At 39.9% G+C, this 23,698-nt stretch overlaps 1 protein-coding gene across 2 annotated transcripts in view; it reads left to right on the top strand.

The window, feature by feature from the left end:
• Positions 1 to 5,876: 5,876 nt before the first annotated feature.
• pde8a (phosphodiesterase 8A) overlaps positions 5,877 to 23,698 on the top strand; it is a 43,550-nt gene continuing 25,728 nt past the window's right edge. Inside the window, exon 1 of one of the 2 annotated variants that reach the window (XM_046392168.1) lies at positions 5,877 to 7,603. In XM_046392168.1, the coding sequence (XP_046248124.1) occupies positions 7,451 to 7,603 (153 nt within the window). In that variant the 5' untranslated portion in view covers positions 5,877 to 7,450. The remainder of the gene's footprint in view (positions 7,604 to 23,698) is intronic. The other variant, XM_046392158.1, reaches the window with a different exon arrangement.

Here is a 23,698-nt window from a genome sequence, read left to right as displayed (position 1 = left end):
AAGTAGCGGAGGATGAGATATCCTGACGTTCACTCTAAAGTAGGTCAAGCTCCAGAGACACTGGCTCCTACATTTCCCACAATGCAATCATAAAAGCTTTCTGTTTGCTTTCTGCTATGCATTTGTAGACTCTAAGCCTTGAAGACTTTAGTATGACAATACAAAGCATGACAAGTAAAGTGACTTTTAAGTGTAAAATTGGGGCCTCATTGATGCGTTGATTTAAACACCGTTATGTATTTAAAATGGGTGGCATGGTGTCACAGTGGTTAGCACTGTCGCCTCACAGCAAGGCCAGGGCCTTTCTGTGTGGAGTTTGCAAGTTCTCCTCGTGTTTGTGTGGGTTCCCTCCAGGTGCTCCAGCTTCCTCCCACAGTCCAAAGACACGCAGGTTAATTTAATTGGTGACTTTAAATTGCTCTAAGTGTGAATGGTTGTCTGTCTCCATATGTCAGTCCCGTGATTAACTGGCACATTGTGCATATTGTCCATGGTGTATAAGATAGCAATGGATGGATATATGTTTAAAGACTAATTAGAACACGTAGGCCAAGGAATGGCCCATATTTTCTTAAAAGAAAAGGTAGAATATTGTGAGAAGAATATTCAGTGAAAGGCCTCAGGCTCAAGGTAATCTGTGAAGGGAGTCAAATTGTGTCCTACCAGTATGACAGCTAATTCACTGCAATTATACAGTTATGCTTATTATTTAGTGGGGCTGGTTGGATGGGAAACTTTGCTCAACGCACGTCATGCTTTTGTGAAAATGTTTTTCTCTTTGTCAGAATGTTTTATTTGTATCGTTTGAATTCCTTCATTTGTCATCCACGTGACACCGTGTGATTTGTGGTTGGTTGATTAGCTTTTTTTGGTTTAAAGATTAATGTTTGATGTGCAGGAATTCATTAACAACATCAGTCTTTCACCAGTGTGTTACTGAAGAAGCGAGAGACCTGAGTTTATCCACATCAGTTAGGTTTCAGGCTTCATCACGAACAAGGTGCCCTCTAGCTCGTCTTCTGTAATGATAGTTTTGCATTGAATCATGCCCAAGAACCGCGTGTTGAACAAGATGCTGCAAGCACAACGTGTGCAGACAAAACACAATACAGCAGCATGGCCGCAGTGCAGTAAAAATAAAAAGTTAAGGTGCTCTGTGTTGTGTCTGAACATACCGTGAGACGTCGCGGCTGAACCTTTTTAAAAGCTTGGCCATTCAGTAGGCACCAGTGTTGTGAACTTTCATTTGCTTCTTTGCCCAGTTTACTGTCTGCTATAGTATCCAGATGGATATATAATAATAACAATAACAATAATAATAACTTGTGCTTCCAAAACAGTTCTGACCTGTCAGGGGAAGGGACTCAGGACCTCAGGGATCACCAGCATCAGAATGTTGGAGCCTTTGGATCCTGTGCATTCCTCCCTCCAGGCTCCGGTGCATCCTCCAGATAGGTATCAGACCAGGTAGGGATCTGGGGAGTCTGCAGGCCGTAGCTGTGGTCTTTGAGACATTCCTGAGTTTCCTCGCACGGCGTGCATTGTAAAGATATATTTAGTTTTATTCACTTAAACTCTCAGTGGTGTTAATGGCTGATTGTTGTATATTATGTAGGTTTTGTAATGAAAACATTAATAAGTTTAAAGTCACTATGTGAAGAATTTGAAAACTCACTCATTTGCTGCCCCCAAGTGGATGCAGTATGCAATGCACTGTATATATTTTGAAAATGGAGAGCACAATTTTGATGAAAATGAACTGGAAACAACAATTATAACCAAATCTGAACAATTTCTACCGTAGAGTAGAGTTAATATAGTGAAAGTGTGGTGTTGCTGGGCATAACTCTGATCAGAGATGACAGGACACAGCTAGAAGTAGATATGATGCTTCAGTGATCAGGAAGTATAATCTTTGATGACATAAAACTGCTCAGTGGATTAGATTAAAGATTCTTGCTCTTGCTCATAAACATTTCCTGTAACATGTGAAACAGGATTTGGAGTATGTGTAGAGTTGGCTGGTCCATGCTTGCTCATATTTACCCTTTGTAATGGCGAATTTATTGCCCTAATAACTGCTGCTTCTGGAATGTCTGTTTTTTTTACTGTATTTTACCAAAGTAGATCTACTGTAAACCCACCTGGTGTTCGCTAACTGAAACAAGCGCCTATGTGACGACCTTGAATGTTAGAAGAAACCCCATCATGGTGTTGCACGCCAACTGTCGATGCACCATTGCTTTATGTTTCTTGTGTAGGACTTTTTCTTTCCAGGGCTTCTTGATTTCTTGTTTCAGCCATGGGGAGAATCATGTACCAATAGAAGAAGGTGAGTTAGGACAGGAGGATTAATTAGGGCTGAACTCCTCGGCAGATGCTCCTAAAACATATGTCCAGAGTACATCAGTTATTTTTATTATTTCTACTTTTTCGACCACCACAACTACAAATTGCTTCACCTGTATTATTCACATGAGAGACGGTGGCAGACTCAGGCTGTCTGAACATCAGGGACAAAATAAATAAATAAATAAAGTGAAATAAAAATAGAAAATAAAAACAGGCACCAGCTATATGTGTGGGGTGGCATGCAGAGAACTGCGATGCATTTATGATGAAATAGATTATTAAAATTGTTTCATTATGTGACACCTCTGTAAAAGGACACACAGGGAACTTTTAATTATTTAACCATGCAGAGGTACATGGAGGCCTGATTTTGTTAGTAAGGCAGTCTATGTGGCACTGCATAAAATCTTTTCCATTGGAAGGGCACCCTTGAGGGCACTTTGTCATGTTTTCTCCACTGGAGGGGCGCTTGAGAAGACACTTCATATTTTGTCCGTGAAAAGCACCCTGTTGGTCGTTTCATCACATTTTGTCCACTGGAAAGCCAAAGAATTGATTGCAATTCATCTAATTTTATTGGTAGTTTAACTTAAGCTTTGATTTATTAGTTAGAGGGACATGAGACACAAGAGGCTTGTATATTAATATTGAGAAAAGTCCAATAAAGGTGCCTTTACAGGTGCCTTTTGCCTGATAAGTTATTTTCATGCCAGAAGACATTTTCAAGCATGCTGTACAAGCTGCAGTTAATATCAGGCTAACTTTGACATTACAGCTCAATACTGCATTCTTTATTTGGATGTGTAAATACAGTATGCAAATTTGTGTATTTTAAACTACAGAACAAGAGGACACTCAAACTTGACATATTCACTTTAACAACAGTAATGAATGAATGAATGATACAGCCAGCATTACTGAGAGCTTAGAGAGCATACAGAGCTGAGCTTGATCTGTCAGTGGATTTAGTTATGTGCTGTCATCTGTAATATCTCTAATATTGATTTATTTAAGATTTACATTCTTAAATTAAACTGGTATTATTTTTGTTTGATGAAAACAACAAACCATCTGATTCTGTGATTTATACTGATTTTGTTGCTGATGGTTTGGTTTCTTTATTCACTGCATCTTTTTCCACGTCCTGTTGAAAGCAACTTAACCACACCCTCACATGATTTGTTGCTTTAAGCTCCAAAAGGAAATTATTAACTAACACTAAATCAATAATGGTTTGTGATGTGAACAGGTTGCTAGTACTGGTAGTATTACACTGGACTATTGCATGTAGAGGCACACTAGGGTCATTTGGCATGTGTTACAGGGGAGCGGCACCAATTTTACACATAAAGGCAAGTTCATTTTAAGACAACAGCCCTGATTATGTTATCAGGTTTATCTTAACTTGGCTTTGAAGACTACAAATACATAAGTTTGCACTACAAACTCGAAGCTTTGAGTCGGCAATTATGGTGTGTGTGTGTGTGTTTGCATTCGGTTCAATCTCTACCCAAAGTCACTCTGGGTCTTTCAGTTATTTAGTATTCGGCATTTTTGGAGGTTAATGGACCGATAATCCTGATATCTCTGTATATAATAAGATTACATACAAAATGTGGGTAGTTGCATCACTTTCAAACGTTGTCAGTACATACATTGTGACAAAACAGTTCTGACACATAGCTGGTCCGTGTCATGCGATTGTGGAGAACTATAAGACATGAAAACAGCACAAATTTGTGCTGTGAGAGAAAGGAGAATGGCAGAAAGTAAATGCAGCGTGGTGAAGTGCTTTTCATCTGTCTATTAAACCATAGTGAGACACGCCATTTGCGACAAGAAAGTGGCACACGGCAGCTATGCCATAAAAGTAAGAATGAGTCTGAACAGAAACAAGGAGATGTCGAAACATCACAAAGTGAGAATAGACACAAATAAATACAGTGCTCAAAGGAAACAAACATGAACTTAAGTATTAGCTGTTGGGATATGATCCTGTGTCGTATTGTGTAAATCCAAATGTATTATTATGGTAGTTTAAGAAATAAATTAGTGGCTGCTGCCAAGGCAGAATCAATGGGTGAACATGAAAACTGTCATGAAATGTGAAAAAGTGTCATTGGGAAAAAATAAGGAAAAGGTGCATAATAAAGCAGAAGTCAATAAAGAAGCAAAAGATGGAGATGGAAGTAGAACTTAATTAGTTAATAGATAGATACACAGTCAGAATCAGAATGAGAATCAGAAACTATATGGCACCGATCTAGTTAGGTGTGTCATTTTCAAGCTATAACCCCAAACATTTGCTGCTATAGGCCTCTGTAATATGAGGGTTTGCTGCCCTCTTAATATTTTATAATTGTAAACTAAATACCTTTGAACTTTGGGCAGCTGATTGGAGAAAACAAGTGATCTGAGTGTAACACATAGGACTCTTGGAAAATGTGATAGGATTTTTTTCTCTATTTTTCTCTGAGACTGTAGACAAAATGGATGATAAATTAATTCATATAATAATCATCAGTTTTATCAATGGTGAAAAGGATTGGTTGCAACCAGTGATTGTATATAAATCACTGGATGTATATAAATTACGGGGCAGCCTAGAGGTTGGAGAAGCGGCTTGTGAGGGTCGCCGGTTCGATTCCCCCACCGGCGGAGGAAAAATTTGGGTGTGGTGGAGTGATTCATACGAAAAATGCCCTTGAGCAAGGCACTTAACCCCTCAATATGCTCCCCGGGTGCTTGATGCTGCCCACTGCTCCTGAGTGTGTTTCACTGCATGTAATTTGCCGGGTGTTGCATGTGTGTGTTCAACTAAGGATGGGATAAATGCAGTAGTCAAATTCAGTATGTGTATGTAAAAATATATATACTGCCAATAAAGTTGATTGATTGATTCTTCTAAAGATGGATGACATGAGAGATCCCCAGAGGTGAAGCCAAAAACATCTTGATCGCCCCCTGGTGGCTGGCTCCAGTATTAGACGTGAACCCACCCACTCAATGATGACCAGAATAAAACCTCAAAGTGTACATGAAATAAGTTTTTCCCAAAGATGGTTTCTGTCATTTTAGCTAGTTCTTATCATGCTGGTGCATGCTCAAGTGTTCCTATTTTTGATAAGTTTGGTATTAATTAGTTATCTGATGCTATAAAAAGGGGAGGAGTGAAACGTCGCTACTGCGCAACTGTGGGCTCCATATGATGCCATTATAGCACAAGGTGGTGACGCTCCTATCCGGGATATTTTGGCTACACTTTTGTACAATGTCCTTGTCAATGTCAATGGTTTCAAGACGACAACAATTAAGACTGACAATTAACACTAACACTAATATATTTCACAAATAATTAATTGATTTTTGAATTATTACTCATTCTATCACTTCATTTATATATATTCTGTATGCTTTGACTGACGTTACTTTTTAAATAAAGTGGAACTAATTCCAAGCCTATTAATTTTGTCCCAAATGGTATTCCATACCAAGAGATTCTACCGGAAAACATTGCGCGTGTTCAAAAACGTTAAACCGCCGCTGCAAATAGCAACAGACAGAAACAGAAAACTCTCCCAGAACAGTTTTCACTGGGTTTACATGTGCTATCGTCAGAAAATATTCCGACAGCGGACCTACAGGCAGCTCGCTGCTGGTCGGTGAGAGCTCTTTTCCTGCTTTCAAAGTTCCCACGGAAAGCGGAGGACCACCCAGCGGCGCCGAGCACGACGCCGATTAGCTGCGCGGAGCTCATTTGCATTAACGTCAGTAAAGGCTGTAGGTCAATCCTTGCGGGTGCTTTTATTGGATGTGCCGCTGTCAAGCAGTGCTGAAGAATTGGAAGGGCAAACGCCAGAAAAGGCAGAGAAAAGACAAACATAAAATCAGCATTATGTAGCTCGAATCTGCCTTACCTCCGCTCTCGTCAGCTGTAGATAGGCCTGCCGTCCTCGATTTCAAATCCGAAACTTGTGAACACGGAGCGGTCTTGTTTTTTTTTTTGTTTTGTTTTGTTTTTTGTTTTTGTTTTTTTCTTTTAGATTTTTTCCCCCTCTGTGTGTCTCTCTCAAGCGATTACATTCTCCTGAGGTGGTACATCCACATTTTACAACCCGGCAGCCTCTACATCCCTTTTTCAGACAGAATGAGAGGAAAATCGCGGAGCCTGGTAACACTGTAACCAATTGCACCCCGGTTTGGACCTCTTGTATCAGGCGGATCATCCTCAACCGGGCAGCGGATGCCTGAATGGAGACTGCTAGCCATCCACCAAGATATCTGCGCTTCCTAAATATGTGATTTTGGGCTGATAAATGGAGTGTTCTGTCGGACTACATGGCATTATGTTCTACGGCGGGTGTTTGACATCGGAGCGACTGGCCAGAATAACACCCTGCAGTGTGAATATTTCAGCCTGTTGATGATGAACCGCTCAGGACTGGAGCAAAGTGTCGTGAGAACCGGTTTATGGCCCGTGTCTTGAGCTGAAGTGGGCTACCAGATTGTTTTAAGAAAGAGAGGAGGAAGGAAAAAAAGCATTATTTTTTGATGGCTCCGGGGTGGGGGAGGACGACTACACAAGAAACCTTAATGGATAAAACTATTGCATGAAGCTGGCGGGGGGATTGCATGGTGTGTTTTTAGGCCTACTTGATAGATAACAGTGAAGTTGAGGAGAAATGAGAAAATGGTGATGTGGTACGAAGAGGAACCGGAGTGAGGGATAAAATCGCTTGTGGGGATCTGAGCAGACCAGCTGAAGAATAACGGAATCCAACTTTTCGAGGATAAGACAGCTGCTTTGATTAAAGACCTCCAATTAACTTCATGTGAAAAAAGAGAGGGAGGAAACCAGCTTCCTGGTCGGGGGGTGGGGGATAGCAAAGATATATTATTCATGCCTTGTGTCAGAGCAATTGGAGAACCGGCTTTACTGTGGCCTAGATGATACATATGTATTTATATATATATTTAAAGACGAACTCTTAAGAGGAAGAATGGACATTAACAAATAAAAACAGAGGGCGAATGACACTCGGGTAGCCTCAAAGTAAAGCACTTGCGCAAAACGAAAAAGGCTGAAGTGGGTTGAAGCATGGGCTGTGCTTCAAGTATTCATATCTCTGATAGGGTGGTCTACCACAGTGGAAAAGAGTCCGAGGATTCCCACTCACCCCAGCAGACTAATACCACTCAGCATCAAGGAAATCCTGCCTCGGGACTACCCCTAAAACCCCCGAGCTGCAAGGTGAGGGAATCTACACTCATTACATTTACAGAAACACAGGAACAAAACGTGTGAAGGTGAGAAGTTTGAGTGTGTGTTATGTAAAGTTGTTCTGCAAGAGGCCCCTTTACTATAACAGAAAAAGATGATTTTTAGGACATGATGCAAATATCTTTTCAAAACTTATGCATCATTTTTTTAATTGGCAGAGAAAATATACAGTAGCTATCCCAGGAGAGTAAGAACCAGGTACAAGCTCTATATTGGAGTTTATTTATTTTTTTGATAAGCATTACTTTCATTTTAACTCCTTTCAAACTGGAAATATCCGTGCATGACTGCTCAACTTTGCTACTTTTTTTTTAAATTTAGAGGAACTAGGCCATGGTACACACTGATACAGGCCTCCACACTAACCTGAGGTAATGTTCTCCTTGAAAGAGAGTCAGGATAAAGCAGACATTTGTTGTAGCTTTCAAGCACTTTATGCACACAATCTGTGTAATTTTACTGCTGGAGTGATGCACTGTATAAAACCTAAATCTGAGCACGAGGCACTGACGTTTGTTTTCAAACATGGCTCTTTTCAGTTGACAGAGCTTTGGCCTCTGACTCACCTTTCTGACCGCTGTGCTTTTCAGTAGGATGTCCTCACTTGTGGGATCTTATCGAGGACTAAACCTTACGCTTCATGCGTGAAACGAGACAAGCAAGAGAGACGTTTGACTGTGTTTACTAAGTGGACGGGGCTTATGCGCAAAGCAGGAGTAGGTAGTAAAAACGACTGAGTGACATAATAGCAAAAAGTTTGCCATCCGTGTGTTACGTCATCGCAAAAAATAACAGTCCCATTTGTGTATTGTACCACAAATAATTACACTAACGGAGGATAACAAAATGTGCTGCGCCTGTTTGAATGCAGGAGCTAAATAGGTGTTTCTAATAAAGATGATGAAGGTTCGTGGTATTATTTGGCATATTTGTATTGTGTAACAGATTACATTATGCACAAAAGGACAAGCTATTACTGTTATTGAGATTAATGGGCACATGTGTGGTTAGAGGTGAGAAAGATGATTTTTTTCGGGCAGCAAACTTCAGAAGTGAAGAGCCTGGGTTTCATGCATGTCAGCAAAAGGCCTCAGCCCATTTGTAGAAAACTCTAATCACACAATATTGAACTGAGAACAATTACTCTATCAGTAAATGAAGAATAATGACGTGGAGACCTCAAGCAGTGACACATTGATGATGAAATCAAAGGTCTGCCCGTGCTGTAGTGTTTGCATGTACGTCTGCGGGCATTTACAAACACAAAACGTCCACTTAAAAATAGTGTGATCTTGTGAATTTAGCGGTGCATGAGTGCATCTGTGTGTTGGTCGTCTTCATGAGTATGTGTGTGATTGTCTGACAGACCGCAGGCTATTTGAGGGCCTCTGTCAAGCTGAATTTTGTGGCAAAATGTCAATGCAGGATGCTGTGAGAAGTCAATGTGACAGATGCCCCCACGTCAAGACGCCCACTGTGCCTTTGATTGAATTAGTCCCCTGATTGAGTTAGACTAATGGTATACAAATCTCCTTCGGCTGCAAATGGTTAATCCCCGTTTTGTAAGGTGTCATGATTGACGTCCTCTGTGGTCGCCCCCCTGGTGAGTGGCCGGGTTTAAATCCATACCATACTAATACCATAATGTACAAAAAAGTATGTCAGAGTTGCTCTGATCAAAAGTCATGTGTACATCATCACCTTGCCATGATGCGTTCAAGGCTCAGTGATACATGCCATCGCTGCTTTTTGTGGCTCTAATTTTTTTTCTCCCTGTAAGAGATCAGTAATGGCCATTAATTGTTCTGGAATTGTGTGCGTGCACCACCAAGATTTAATAAGACCTTTTCCAACAAATTGTCATTGCAAAAAGCATCGGTTTTGTGCGTTTAATAGCAGAGCTGCATCACATCCCACTAGATGTCAGGAGAATAGTTGATTTTATAAAAGATTTAACTATTTTTAGACACAATGACAAGGAGATATTTGTCTGATTAATCGATCAGGAAATAATAATTAGCTGCAGCCCTGGTAGACAGTATGTAATGGTAGATCATCTCAAACAGTCCGTGTCCATTATATGTGTTGTTTTTTAGTCTCTGTTTGCATGTTTGTGCCCTGGTTTGTGTGAGTGTGACTCTGAAGGGAGCACACACATCTGTCTCCCCTACAGGATGATAATAAACCTACACATATACACACAGCTGGCCTGGCAGTAGCTACAATAAAATGCACAAGTTTGGCATATTACTAAACTGAATTTAATCAAATGTTAAAAATTGAGCTGTATTTTTTTTATTTTTTTTTTACTACTTTTGGTTTTACACTTGGTAAGAGAGAACGAAGGAGGGAGAGAGAGAGACGGGGACAGAACATGTGCAGGCATCTACAGTGTGAGAAAGTTTCAATAGAAGTTTGAGTGTGATGTGAGTCTTTGTCAAGGGTACGTTACCATCTGGACTGCTCTAGTGATGATAAGGCTCAAGTACAAGGTCCTGTGATAGTGTGCATTTTTTTGAGCTTGTGTATATATGTGTGTGTGTGTGTGTGTATAGGCCCAAACAGACAGAAAAAGACTTCAGCCAAACACAGCACCATTTATCTGGCCTTGACTTTTCCTGTCTGATTGCCCCACCATTCAAGGAAATCAAGTAGCTCTGCTGTCCTCTAACAGCAAATGTTGACTTGGTTTTACCGTTACCTCTGACTATACATGGAGAAGGGCAATAAAAGGTGCTAAGCTTATAAGTATCTAGAGATTAAAGCCATCTTGCTCGGTGCCTGATTCCAGCCTCTGCATGCATTAACATAAGTGGTGGAATCACTCAGCCATACCCATACCTCACCACTCCCCCCCCCATTAAAGCCCTCCCATCCCCAGAAGTGACAAAGCACACAGGGTTCCTTTTCCAAGCTAAAGCCTCAGTTGGGGAAACACTTAACTGTTGCTACCTGGCAGCACAGAACTTAAAAAGTCTCTGAACCAAACACCTCACGTGACCCATCCTACTTTTTTTTTTTAAGAGTGTGTAGTAAGATATGATACACTGCTGACCTGGGCAGCCTGGGCAGCTTCTCTCCATTTGTCAGGTTGTGTGTGTGTGCATGTGTGTGTTTAGTCTAAGTTGAGAGTCATTGGGTAATTTATTCCAGAGGAGGGCAAAGGCTCAGCATGGTGATGAATTAATCCACTGTGCTTTTTCTGCTGGCTGAGAGGAGGGAGACTGATATTGGCGCTTTTTCTTTCTCTCTCCCTCTCTCTGTCTTTCACTTTCTTTCATTTGGCTATCAAACTTTCCGGGCTCTTCCCCTGTCTGTTGCTCTTGTTCTGCAAAAACGTTTGTTCTTAGGTATTACTCTGTGAATGTCCAACGTTAATACATTTTTATTTCTGTATCTGCCAGCTGTCGTCACAATGACATGTATGGTTTAATGCACAATATTTACAGTGTCCCCCTGTGCAATCATAGAAATGTTAACGTTCCGTTGACTTCAATGGCCCTACTGTTGTCTTTGTCTTTACAGCTGCTGATTGGATCAAACGATGGACTGTGCTTATCTAAGTCTATCAAGGATGTCATGTGTATATGTACAATGGTCTTTTATAGCCCAGAGCAGGGCACTAATCCCTGGCACAGTGCCGTAGTTCGCAGTTTGATTCCCACTGGTGCCGAGTTTCGGTGCTATGAAGAAAAACATCGACACAAATTGGCACGTCTGTTAAAGGAGTAGTTTCACAGTTTGTTTTTAATGCTTGTCTTTAATGCCAAGAGTGAGATGAAAACATTGATTACCGCCTCTCAGGTTTGTACAGTAAATATGTAATAGAGATGCACCGACCTACAGGCCAGAGACCGGAATCTGGTCTTCCTATCTCTGATTCCAAGCCAAACTGTTTTATGCATGCACCACACATTGTATGCACAGCAGCACAGGTAATAACTCTTAGCTGCATGCTAACAAGTTATTCACCACGGGTGAAGAAGGCACAAGCAGCTAAAGCTAAAGCTAGCCATAGCTCTGTGGCAGTCACAAGCCAGCAGCGCCTACTATTTTTCCTGGGTGTGAGAAGTGAAAAGAAAAGCATTGCGAATCTCCACTGCTTCTCGATCACGATCTGGAAACTAAGCAGAGAAAAGGTTAACAAGATGCTTTAGATATCTGATAAATTACATTTTTTTTGCATTTTTAAGCATGCTGTAAAATGATATAAGTAACTGACATTTATTTTGTTAAATAAATCTGTTGCACCGGCTTTTGTTCAGTAAAATATGTCAGATAAAGTTGGGTGTAAAGCTCATTTTTTGTTTTTTATTGATGTTAGTCTGTCTCCCTCCAAAGGTGACAAAATACACTTACCAGCTGCTCTAAAGCTCACCACTGAGCACCTTGTATCACCTTTGTTAATTAATTGCTGAACTGATTGTTACTGGTCCCGAATGAGAAATACTCCCCATAAAATGGTTAATTGCCATGTTTACTCGTCAGTTTTTTTACTACTCAGCTTTTCTACTCTAATTCTCGGCGAGCAATAAGTATATTCCCAAAAATGTCAAACTGTTCCTCTAGGAATTGTAGGATTTTTTTTCTTTGCATTAGTTTAATTGACAGAAACTTCATAAACTACTTGAATACAGCCTTAAAATATGACCTGACTTGTTCATTATGTTTTATTTAAACAAAACATTAGCTGCAGAGTGACTTTTTGTTTTCCTTCCTGTCTGGAGTGTCTGTGGTAGCAGTAGGGGGTAATTTTTTTTTTTTTTTTTTTTTTGGGCATGTCATTTATCTGTACTGGAACATGAGCAGAAGCAGATTAGAGGAAGTGAGATGGGGCCCATGGAGCATCCACAATCCATCCTGTAAAGTGTTTGTATATTACAGGCGATATTCAAGAGCTCAGGGTAAAATATGTGTTAGTGCAGACTTTATTTCTCTATCTCTAACATCAGTCTGTTCTTGAGCATTAAGCAGCTCTAGTTATCGATGCAACACTACAGTCTCCAGCTGCTGACATTGTGACCTTTAATCCTGCGCAGAAGTCACATCGGGAAAATACAATAAATCCCTCTATCACCTTGAGTGTAGATACAGTGGGTCTCTTCATAGCCGAGAGCTTGCTCACTTATGAGGTGTCAGTTGGGTGCATGTACTTATGAAACAGAACCTCCCATTGTTTTTGAAATAGCCTTAACAAATAAGGCCACATTCAAAGCTTGTTCTGCTCCCCCTCCAGGTTAAGAATTTAGTATCATAAGGTCAGCATGTGATAGTTTCATGAGATTATGGAAATGGTATTCTTCCAAGACAAGGCCCTACAAGTGTTTACTTTGTCGCAGCGCTCTCTGTTCTCTTTCAGAAGCTCACAGGAATGTAGATGTGAGTGGGCCTTAGGTCCACTGGTGGCATTTTAAGCTCCTCCTTGACTGTGTCTCTCCCAAATTCATTTTTTTTAAAAAAAAAACAAAACAAACTGTGAGCATCTGCAGGAGATGTGGTATCGTGCTACCAAGCTGTATTTCAGATGTGGCTTCCTGCTAGGTGTATTTTTGACCTGTAGGGCTGACTTGAGTGCAGATTATCAGTGTGAGGACGAGTGCTGAAGCAGACAATGGAAGTCCATCAGAGGCCTTCTAGGTGTGCAGTTCTTCTCAATTTTCTTTAGTCTGTTGACCGTTCGAGTCTCTCGCAAACATTGCTGGCATCAATAGTGAAATAACAGGTTGGCAAATTATCAGCCATTATATTTTTTTATAGTTCGGAGTCTTGGGAATCTAAAAATGAACATTTTTAGACTCCTACTAACATTATGCTCCTATTAACATATCTTTTTATGTAACATAAAATCCCAGAGAAAAGCAAATTAAAGTGTTGAAGTAAAGACCATCTTAATCAAAAGAGGTCTGGATCAGTACATGTTGAAATTTTGCCATAAACTGAATTTCTTGGCAGTTCTTGTTCTTGTTGTCCAATCCAATAGTTACCTTATGGATGGATGGTGGAGCAGAAGTATGATTTTGATCAAAATGTTTTTAGATATCCATGTTTCGGTATCATAGGTTCCAGTTATCTCGTTGAGTTTCAGTGGTTAATTTGCTTTTCTTCTCTTTAGCCTTTCGTGTTCTGTATAAACCCTTCAGTCTTTGTTCAGTTGATATCACCACAAGTATTTACTGTTTTAGCTGTGTATTCATAGCTATATTATGTGTTTTTTTTTCAAGTGAATGCACCCTTCAGGCACCACAGTAATGTCATGTGCATGGCTTCTATACCAAGATTTCTCAAGGTCTTAATCACACGCTTCCAAGCGGTTTTGAAAAGTACACCACATACAGAGCACACCATCATTGTTCCTTCAAAGGAAGAGTTTATTAAAAAGTCACCTCTCTTGAATAGTCTTGCAGTATCAGTGTCCATAGGCATGTTTTTAATCTGCTCTGGAAGAGAGTCTTATGTGGTGGTTGTGGACTGCTGTAACCATGCACAACAGACCGTGGTAACAACGCTAACAACCGTGTTAACAGCATCTGGTTACTTGAGTACTTTCGCCATTTTCACGCTCCATCACACCACTGTTCTTCCAGCTAGAATAAACTGAAGAAAGCTTGTGTACAGTACAATATGCTGATGGATTCTTCCTGAAGAAAGATTTACAAACTACCAAAAATTGTTAGATTTAATACTAAATTATATCCCTGTTGGGTATTTCACTGCAAAACTTGGAAGTTGATCTGAAACTATTTCAGAGTCAAAATGCTCCTGAGGCTTTGACTTAATTTTGCTGCCTTTCCTCACTAAAGAAGCGCTGAGCAGGCAAAAGCCTCGCTGGATTTAAGTGAACAGGCTCGCAGCTTATAGGCTGTAGTAAACACGCAAGACACTCATTCACCTGCTGAACACCACATTAAGCAGACATTGCTTGACTCCTTCCTAGTTCTAATAGACACAGCTATGACGCAAAACTCTCTGGAGTGTGCCCTACCTTTTGCTTTGAAGATATACTGTACCTTCAGTTGATATATCCCTTACAATTTTATGGGGCAGAGCACAGATGGTGCACATTGTTAGGAGGTGTTTGGTTGCAAGGACACATTTTGGGGTCAGTACAACAATTCAGTCCTAAACTCAACTCCCGTTTTGGACTTCAGCTAAATAATGACATACATGGTCTCATCAGTTCCCCATTTTGGATCACTTTTTAAAGTTTTGATAAATGAAAATATTGTCAGGACACTTAACTGTATTGAACCAAACCATGTGACCATGACGTGCGCATGAATTTTGTAGCAAAGATGCAGAAACCATGCCACAACGATGCCACTTTTAGTTAATGTTAACAGCTAATGTTTGGCCATTTATTTTGAAAAGGCTAAAACTTTCCACTGTACAATGTTTCATCATAGTTGGTAAAGAAATTATGTTCATCACTGTCTTTTGAGCCATTTGCAGGTATTTATCTGTTACAGGCACATTATAGCATTCAGCCATTGCATGCGGTGCAAAGTGTGGAGTAGCAAATTTATCTACATGCCATTTTGGAGGCCGTGAGAGAGCATGAAACATTTCGGTGGAATCCATGTTGGATACATTTATAATAATAGTAGTGAATCAGTAGTGAATCAGTCGTTTAAACGTTGCTGCATGTCTGTCAAAAGCACCTGTGTCATTTATTGCACCTGTTGCACCTGCCTGATCACATTCCTCTCAGGTCATGTGTTTTAGCTATGTGCTGTCTAACCGCAGCAGCTGCTTGTAGCTGTAGCTCTATGAAATATTATCCTTTATCATACATAGTACAATAATATATTTATAAAGCACAGCCATTTGGACCGATGCCATGTTGTTGTTATTTTTGTTTTTTTTGTATCCTTATTAAGCGTTTTCATGTCAGAAATTAATGTTAATGTCATGTTCCTCAAAAACCTATTTCATGACGAACTGTGTTAAGTTATGTTGGAGTTCACACAGTTTGCATTTTAGAATGTGTCAAAAATACTGATTAAGTTGAGTTACATTTGTACTGAATGCAGCTAATTGCTAAAAGCTAATTGGAAATAGGAAAAGATGTAGTAAATGGGACCAACCCAGACCCTAAAATCAACAAGCTTTGCTGTTAAGTTGTTGCTATATCCATATCCATACATTGTTGTTGTATTTGTCCATTTTCTAAGGGTCAGTTTTCATTAGTAATGAGTTCATGTGCTTATAGAATTAATGTTAATCCTGAATTCTAGGTTGGACTAATCCTGAGTTTTGAAACTCACTTTTTGATTGTTGAACAGCTGATCAGAATCAGTTCAGTTGGGTCTACGCATGTTCACAGAGAGTTACCTTGGCAACAAGCAAATAAAGACCAGAACCTCCATTTTAATCCAGTGAAGCTATAAATATGAATGCATGCTACTGTGAACCCTGATATTTATCTTAAAAAATAGATAAAGGAGTCAATAAGTTGACAGTATTACATTTTATTCAGTGTAGTCCATTCATTCATCATTTACCAGACTTGAATTTCCCTAACGGATGATAAACATCTGGAATTGTACTGTAGGTTACATTTGATTTTTATATAGCCGTTTATTCAGCTGAAACATGATGGGGACAAAAATGGTGGCAGCAGTTAAAGATGAAAATATGAGTGAAATAGGTCAGATTAAGACTTGAAGTGACTGTAAACATTTTGATGTCTATTTTACACAAAAATTTCAATGTAGCCTATATTCAGAAACTCACTTTTTAACTTTTTTAGTCAATGTTTAGAATAACTTTGTCTCAACTGCATCACAAATCATCCTCACTCAGAATATTCACATAATCTCTGACATGATATTCTAACTATGATAGAAATGTGCTGTCAGTGCAACCAATCACAACATGACAAACTATTGTTTATTGATCAGTGTCTTGTATGAAGCTTCATATAGATGTTATAGTTATATAATGTTTAATTTAAATAGAAATTGGGGAGAACATTTTGGTGCGGGGGAACTGGGTGACGACCTGACAGCTGCCTTAGCGCTCACGGGGTCATTGTGTTATAAAGGCCAGTTTAGCCTATAGATTTTATACTGATGAAAACATCACACGACAGTTCTTAATTAATGTGCTGCAATATGTGTTCTGAAGCTTTATTGTGTGAATGAGGAAATGACTGCTCCTTGAGGCTCAGCAGGAGGGGAGGAGTCAGAGAGAAACCCAGTTTGTTGAAGAAAACCTGCCAGCGAGCAGGCTTAGTTAGTTACCACAGTAGCAGTAACTAACCCAGAGTTTAAGTTACCTCTTTTCCTGAAACAGATAATTTAGCGTTTCTCCCAACTCAGACTTAACAAACTTTTCTGAAACAAGGCCCACATGCCAGATTGTAAGCATGAATCCAAGATAATCATATATTTTGAAACTAACAATTCAGAATTATGAAGAGTGGGCATTTGAATCATAGTAAAACTCTAGAGCAGTAAGTTCAGTTGTATTTCAGTTCCCACAAATATTAATTACAGATTTCAGTTGGTTGTTAAGTTGCTTGTAAAATCTCTTAACTTATTCAGACAAGTAGTTGCTTTTTTTTCCTTCTTTTTTTTACTACTTTACCAATTACTAATGTATTTATTTTTAATAATGCAGCAGGATGTTTAGTCTGGCCTTTATGTCTGTGTGTGTTTACAAACTTCCACGAATGTGTGTATTGGCATGCGGTAATCAAATCCCCATTCCTCGTCCAGTGTTTGTGTGTGTGTGTGTTTCTGTCTCTGTGTGTTTAAACCAAGTATAGATTGTGTGCCTAGCCTGACGCTCCAGCTCGTGTCGCTCACTGATCCCTCATGCAATGGTGACATCAGTGCTCCTGTTTTAGCAGGTAAAGAGGAGGGGGAGTCCGCTGATTATCTAATGCACTCCCAGCTATCTGAAGAGTCCCGGAGAACTGCTTCTGATATTTTCAAAAACATCTAAGCTGTTTGCAGAGAGGTGGAGCCAGGCTGAGTTGCAGATAAAGTAGGGGTGGTGTGGCCACTGCGGGTGTATTGCTAATTCTAATCCTCTCTTAAGGCCGCAGGGCTGATTGTACACTGTACAGTACAGGTATGGCTCTGGCAACAAAGTACCTGCAGACTAATGATCTTGTATTCACGCCTGACACTCTTCTTGTGTAGCGTGTTGCTTGTGCTCTGCTTGTCCTGTTGTCATGTATTTGGCTGGACTGAGAAGGAGGAGTGGCTGACTGCAATGGAAAGGTTCCCGGTAAGATTACAGTTCACTGTAGTGTCACTGGAACAGGCAGTGTCCCATTTAGACTTCGCAAGCTCCTTTAGCTTGTCCTTCTGCTTCACTGGCCTTTGACCTTACCTTAAGTGAGTTAAGATGGGAAAAGAGGAAATGGACTACACGCACCTGATCAACATCTGCCCATGGTGGTTCACAGCGCAAATGACACTCTAATGGCAAGCCGTAGAAAAAGCATAAGGATTTTTAGAGGTGATAAATGCATGGAAGGACATAGTTAAAGAAAAATATAAAGATATGGTCATAAGTATTCTTTGGTGAGATTATATGCAGGAAAACTGGAAAAGGGTGTTCTTTGGGTTGAGTAGGCGTGAATAAAAAGTGAAACGGTCAGATATGTAGGCCTACAGTAACAGTGGTGTCGGAGGAGACTGCTGGAGGCAGAAGAGCAGGAGGTTTTAGTGAGGGGTTGCACTGGAGCCCTGATGGCTTAGGATTGTCCAGGTCTTACGGGGATTTCAGGGTAATCTGGATAAGGACAGAAATGCCTTGAAGGTGAACGTTGGAGAAAGTGCTCAGCCTCTTGGATCTGTCTTCTGTCTTTAATTAATTTACACGCACTTGTGGTAAACAGAGACCATCTACAATTTTTCCTTTAAGGGAGCATCCCTTCAGTTTTTACAAAGTTCACTTTACTCTAATAGTTGGTGTCATCCAGGTTTTTTCCCTTGGGCATCTTTAAATTTATAGCAGAAATCTTACATTACAAACTGCAGGTGCAGGAGTTGAAAGAAGTTTGCGGTTGGGTGTTTAGGAAGTAGTGAGGGCCCAATTTGCCTGATGCATCATGGGAAAGGTACGATCCAGTATTTTTGGAGCTTGATCCGTACTAGAGACCAAACGTGAGGATATCTCGACCTTTGCTGCTTTGATTTCGACCACTGACTATTTGACCAAGTGCAATAATAAATGGCTGCATTGCCCATGAGCTGTTGCTGCCGCGTCATATGTTGATGCGGACTTTCATCAGCAGTCTCAAGAGCTCTCGTGCCAGAGTTCGAAAGCTTGATTTTTTGCTCATACTGTTGTTGGATCCTTAAAATCGGATCACGAGATTTGTCAGGTTCATATCGAGATCACACGTCGGCCAAATGCGTATTGTGAAAAGATGAAGAGGGAACTTTGGGGAGAAAGACAGATATAGATAAATAGAAGTTGAGGGGTGATGTGATCTCATTAAAATCCCTCTTTTGAGTTGACATCAGAAATCCCAGCTTCAGTTTCAACCTCATTGTTTGGCAGTTGGACTATGGTGAATAGGCTCATAATATTTCTCTCCATGCTTAACAAATGCATCTCTCTTCTGCTCCTGCTCTTCTTCTCATATCCCTGTAGGCTAACGTGTGAGGGCTCTGAGCACAGTCTCTAACCCCCGTTACTTGGCCCGTCGGCAGGAACTGCTCTGCTGCCAGGCCTCAGTTACTCTCCTTGGCACAGTGACGCACAGATCACATACACAGTCTCGCCACTATGGACACAGGGTATGCACGCAGGCCCAGGCAGCATCACAAGCTCAGGGAATTCAGCATGTGCTCTGATGTCACACACTTACACGTGTAATCTAAATATACATTTTGTTTTAGTCAAGAATAGAAACACAGTACATAGATTAATTCTGTTCTTGTGGACGTTGTGAGTTTACATGCAGGTATTAAATATCTGTTTCTCACAAGCACATAAGTTCGTGTCTGACGGCTTTTGTGTAATATCTTAGGCGATGCTTGCAAGGTGTGGAGCACCAGTGAGAAACAGGGACAGGTCACCAAGGATGAAGTAACCTATCCATTTTCTGCAAACTCTGTATTTTTAAACCATAGACGTCATTCAGGGGCGTTTGGGACTGAATTCCAGGACAAGTTCAGTCTCCTGTGAGTTACTCGGTGTCTTCCCTCTGTGTGTGTATGCGCATTCCCGTATGCTTGAATTTCCGCACTATCTGGTGAGGTAGGAGAGATGTCACTGCAGACAGAATAAAGGTCAGGGCGTACTCTGGAAGCGCTGCTCGAAAAACAATGAATGTGAGCGTGTGCATGTGTGTGCACTTTTATGCGTGACTGATTAGAAATCGCTGTATTTTGGGCAGCATGTAGGAAGAAGTGCATATCAGTAGCTTCTGTGTGTTTCTCTCTTTATTGTGTGTTATATTTTTTTTAAAGTCCGTGGGTGTGTTCTTTGGTCAAGCTTTTTTGTTTAACACTGTGTAGAACAACTTTCATGTTTCATATTTTGCCAGCACCAGTAAACTATTAACTTACCTTGACTTACCGTTACTTAACATAGCAGGGCTACAGTCAGCAGCAGCTGGCTTTTTGAGGTAACACTACACACAAGGTACAAAATTCACTGCCCCTGCTATTAATGTAGCGTGATGTAAATAATCACTTCATCTCAAAGCGAAAATGGAGTACTGAACAAAACTGGACTGGGGAGCAGTGTGAGAAACATATTTCAGTTTTTTGTAAACTGCAGGCCGTAATGTTTGGTTTCTTGCGTACGAGATGTGATGTCAAGACAGATTGTGCAATGGCCACGTTTAGGTTTACGTGATGTAACGGGTGTCAACCTGGTGATGTGCCATGAAGTCGTAGTTGGGTGAAACTTCATAGATTGCTGGTCTGAGAAGTTTTTAAAAAGCAAAAATAGTATCTAAACATGTAGTATTATTTTGCTAAGATGACTACACTGGAGGCCCACATAGGGTTCATGTACCTCCAGTGTTCAGTTACAGTTTCAGATTTGTCGGCCACCGCTGGCTACATGGCATCATGTGTTATTATTGCAAATCTTTTTATCTCTGAATTATATCACTGACCTGCTCTTTGTCATGATGCCTAGTAGGAACCACCCAGCACTGAAAAGTAGTCCCATCTATTGTGGTTTAGCGTTTTTCCCTGTGAAAGATTTTCTTTTTTCATTTGCCCTCAAAGTTTGTCTCTATCAGCAGTTGTTTATGTAATCTGACTGGCCTTTTCTTTAATCAAGCACTTTGTAAACCCTGTTTAACAAAACAACAAAAAGGTATGAAAATATACACTTAATAAGTTATGCTTCACTAACTGCTGCTTTTATATTATTTGTGGAAAATGAAATGATATAATAAAACTTCTGCAAAGTTATGAAATTAAGTTGATAATGATGATGAAGTTATAATACTACTAATTTGAGTACTACTATGTACTAAGGCTGATTTGTTGATTAGCTGAAAACAAGTCAACAATTTTGATAATTGATTGTTTAAGTCATATTCTTGTGAAAGACAGACAAAAAATAACGTTCTCTGGACCTCAAATTATTTCAATAATTTTTTTATTAAGTATTGGTGCTTTGATTTATATAATTGTCATTGGTTCTCTTTGAATTCTCTTCTTTGTCACCCAAAACATTATTTACTCTGGGCAAATGATGATTAATTGATAATGAATACAATATTTAGTTGCAGCCCCAGTTCAGACTGCATTCAAAAGTAACCGGAAAACACATAACAATTACAGATGAAAATGTTTACGTACAAATGAAGGAGGAGGAGGGGAGATAACGTGTAGATGAGTTCATTTGAAATATACGGTCCTTTTCTGTAGCCAGTTGTCTTGTGAACACTGAACAATTGCCAGTGAAGGTGAAAATAAGGCACGTTGTTTATCTCATGACATTACATCTGACACGCTTCGAACAACAAGGAAACCGCTGGGAGATGCTAACATGAAATTAAAACAAAGGTCTGCTTGAATCCAGTTGTGTGTTTTTAAAACTATCAAATGAGTATTTCTAATAAAGCGTGTTCTTCACAGGATATTGTAGTTTTTGTTTGGGAGGTTCCTCTGAAGTGCGCTCCACCACACACACAGACAGACAGACAGACAGACAGAGAGAGAGAGAGGAGAGAGAGAGAGAGACGCAGGCATAGAAATACAGAGAAAGTGAGGATGTTCTGGGACTAACCGATCCACAGTGGCCTAGTTTCCCTCAGCCATTCCAGTGACTCAACTAAAGTCTTCTGCCTGGCTGACTGTAGGTTTGGTCACCATGGATAAGACATGTGGCTAGAGCCAGAACACACATGGTTGCAGTTATTTTTACAAAACAGATGAACTGCAATTATATATAACACGCTAGACAAATGTCTAATTTTTGTTTGGGTTGGGGAGGGGTTGTTGTGTAGTTGTTTTTTGTTTTTTTTTTCTTCATTAAGGAGTCTTTTTACTGCTCTTATCCCATAGAATTAAAGCAGTGCAGAATAAAACAACCAGAGAGAATTACTGAAACTGTATATTCCGCATTTTATTTAGCCTTTTTTTTAAAGCATTGCTTTCGTCTGTGCTTTTTTTTTTTTTTAAACTACTGTTAAGTTGGGTCAGATGCATGTGTGGCGCGTCAGGATGTAATATGTGATGATATATGACGAATATGTCATCACATGTTTTTGGGTGTGCATCTAGATGAATCAGTGGGTCTGAGAGCAAGGGAAATGAATGAGCAGGAAAATAAAGGGAAGACACTGAGGTAAAGGAAGTGGTTTAATTCATACATGGAAGATAAATATAAATAAATAAATTTCACTGTTTTGAAAAGCAAGTAGTAATATGAAATCCCCCACTGAGAGATTACTGAAAAACACCATCATATTCAGCTCTGATTTCTTGCACATAATCATCACTTTGTCACTTTATCATCATTTGCTTCACACTGGGCCCTGAACCAAAGGGTTTGAAGAGTATGAAATAATGGTGCATGTGTTTAATTTTGTAGTTTTTGAAGTTTCTAATGCAGATGGTGTGTAAGAAACTGCGTACTGTATCGTGTGTTCGTTATTTTGTTGTTCAGATGTTACCTGAGAATAATTTTACCCTGTCTTTTAATTGGACGGTGAACAATTGATGGTCAGTCTCTACATCTTCTCTACATAAAAATGAATGGTTTCGGACATGGCCGCAGTCGTGCTTCATATAGACAGACCGTAATGTATCAAAAGGCACCATGGACCGGTTGCTGGACGTCTGTTACAGGCCATATAGAAGTCATGCATTTGTACAGATTTTACACAAACAAATATGGTATAAGTATTTGCATTGTGTACTGTTAGCATATATAACAGTACAGTTTTTTGGTTCAGTAGATTCGGTCAAATCTATATTTGCTTTTTTATTGGTTATTGTGGCATAAAGCATACTAAACTTCAACATTACACAATTTATTTTTGAAACTTCTATGTATCATCATTTTCAAGAGATTTTCAATAATCCAGCAGGTTTTTAAATAGTTTATCTTGGGCAGTAGTATCTTCTCAGCCAATAAAAGAAAACTTAATCCTTCGCTTTGTCACCAAAATTTGGTGATACGTGGTGATACAAATGATACGTGTTTTAATTGGACAGTGATAGAATGCAGTATAATGTTTCTTGCATACTTGTTGTAATTTTGTTTGAAATAGATTTAGATGAACTGAATTTGATGAGGTGTTTGCCAGGCTGGTCATTGATTTATGAGAGTTAGAACTGGTTGCAGGTTTGAAACTCCATTGTTATCGACAGCTTCAGTTCACATCTATGGGCAGCCAATGTAGGGTGCCACACATGAAAGTGAATTATTCTCTTTGAGGTAACAAACACAGCATGGGCAGCTAGCACTACTATCCGAGTGGCCCAGCATGGGGCAAGACCAATGTGTCACTTAGTGCCATTTTGCCCATCACTTGGCTCAGTGTGTGTGAGAGTTAGTCTGACTGTCTGTCTGTCTGTCTGTCTGGTACATAGTGTACATCCACACCTGTGACTGGGACTGCTCCCCTTA

This window comes from Scatophagus argus, chromosome 1 (genome assembly GCF_020382885.2).
Source record: "Scatophagus argus isolate fScaArg1 chromosome 1, fScaArg1.pri, whole genome shotgun sequence".
NCBI lineage: Eukaryota > Metazoa > Chordata > Actinopteri > Scatophagidae > Scatophagus > Scatophagus argus.
This window is presented reverse-complemented; position numbering and strand designations above follow the sequence as displayed.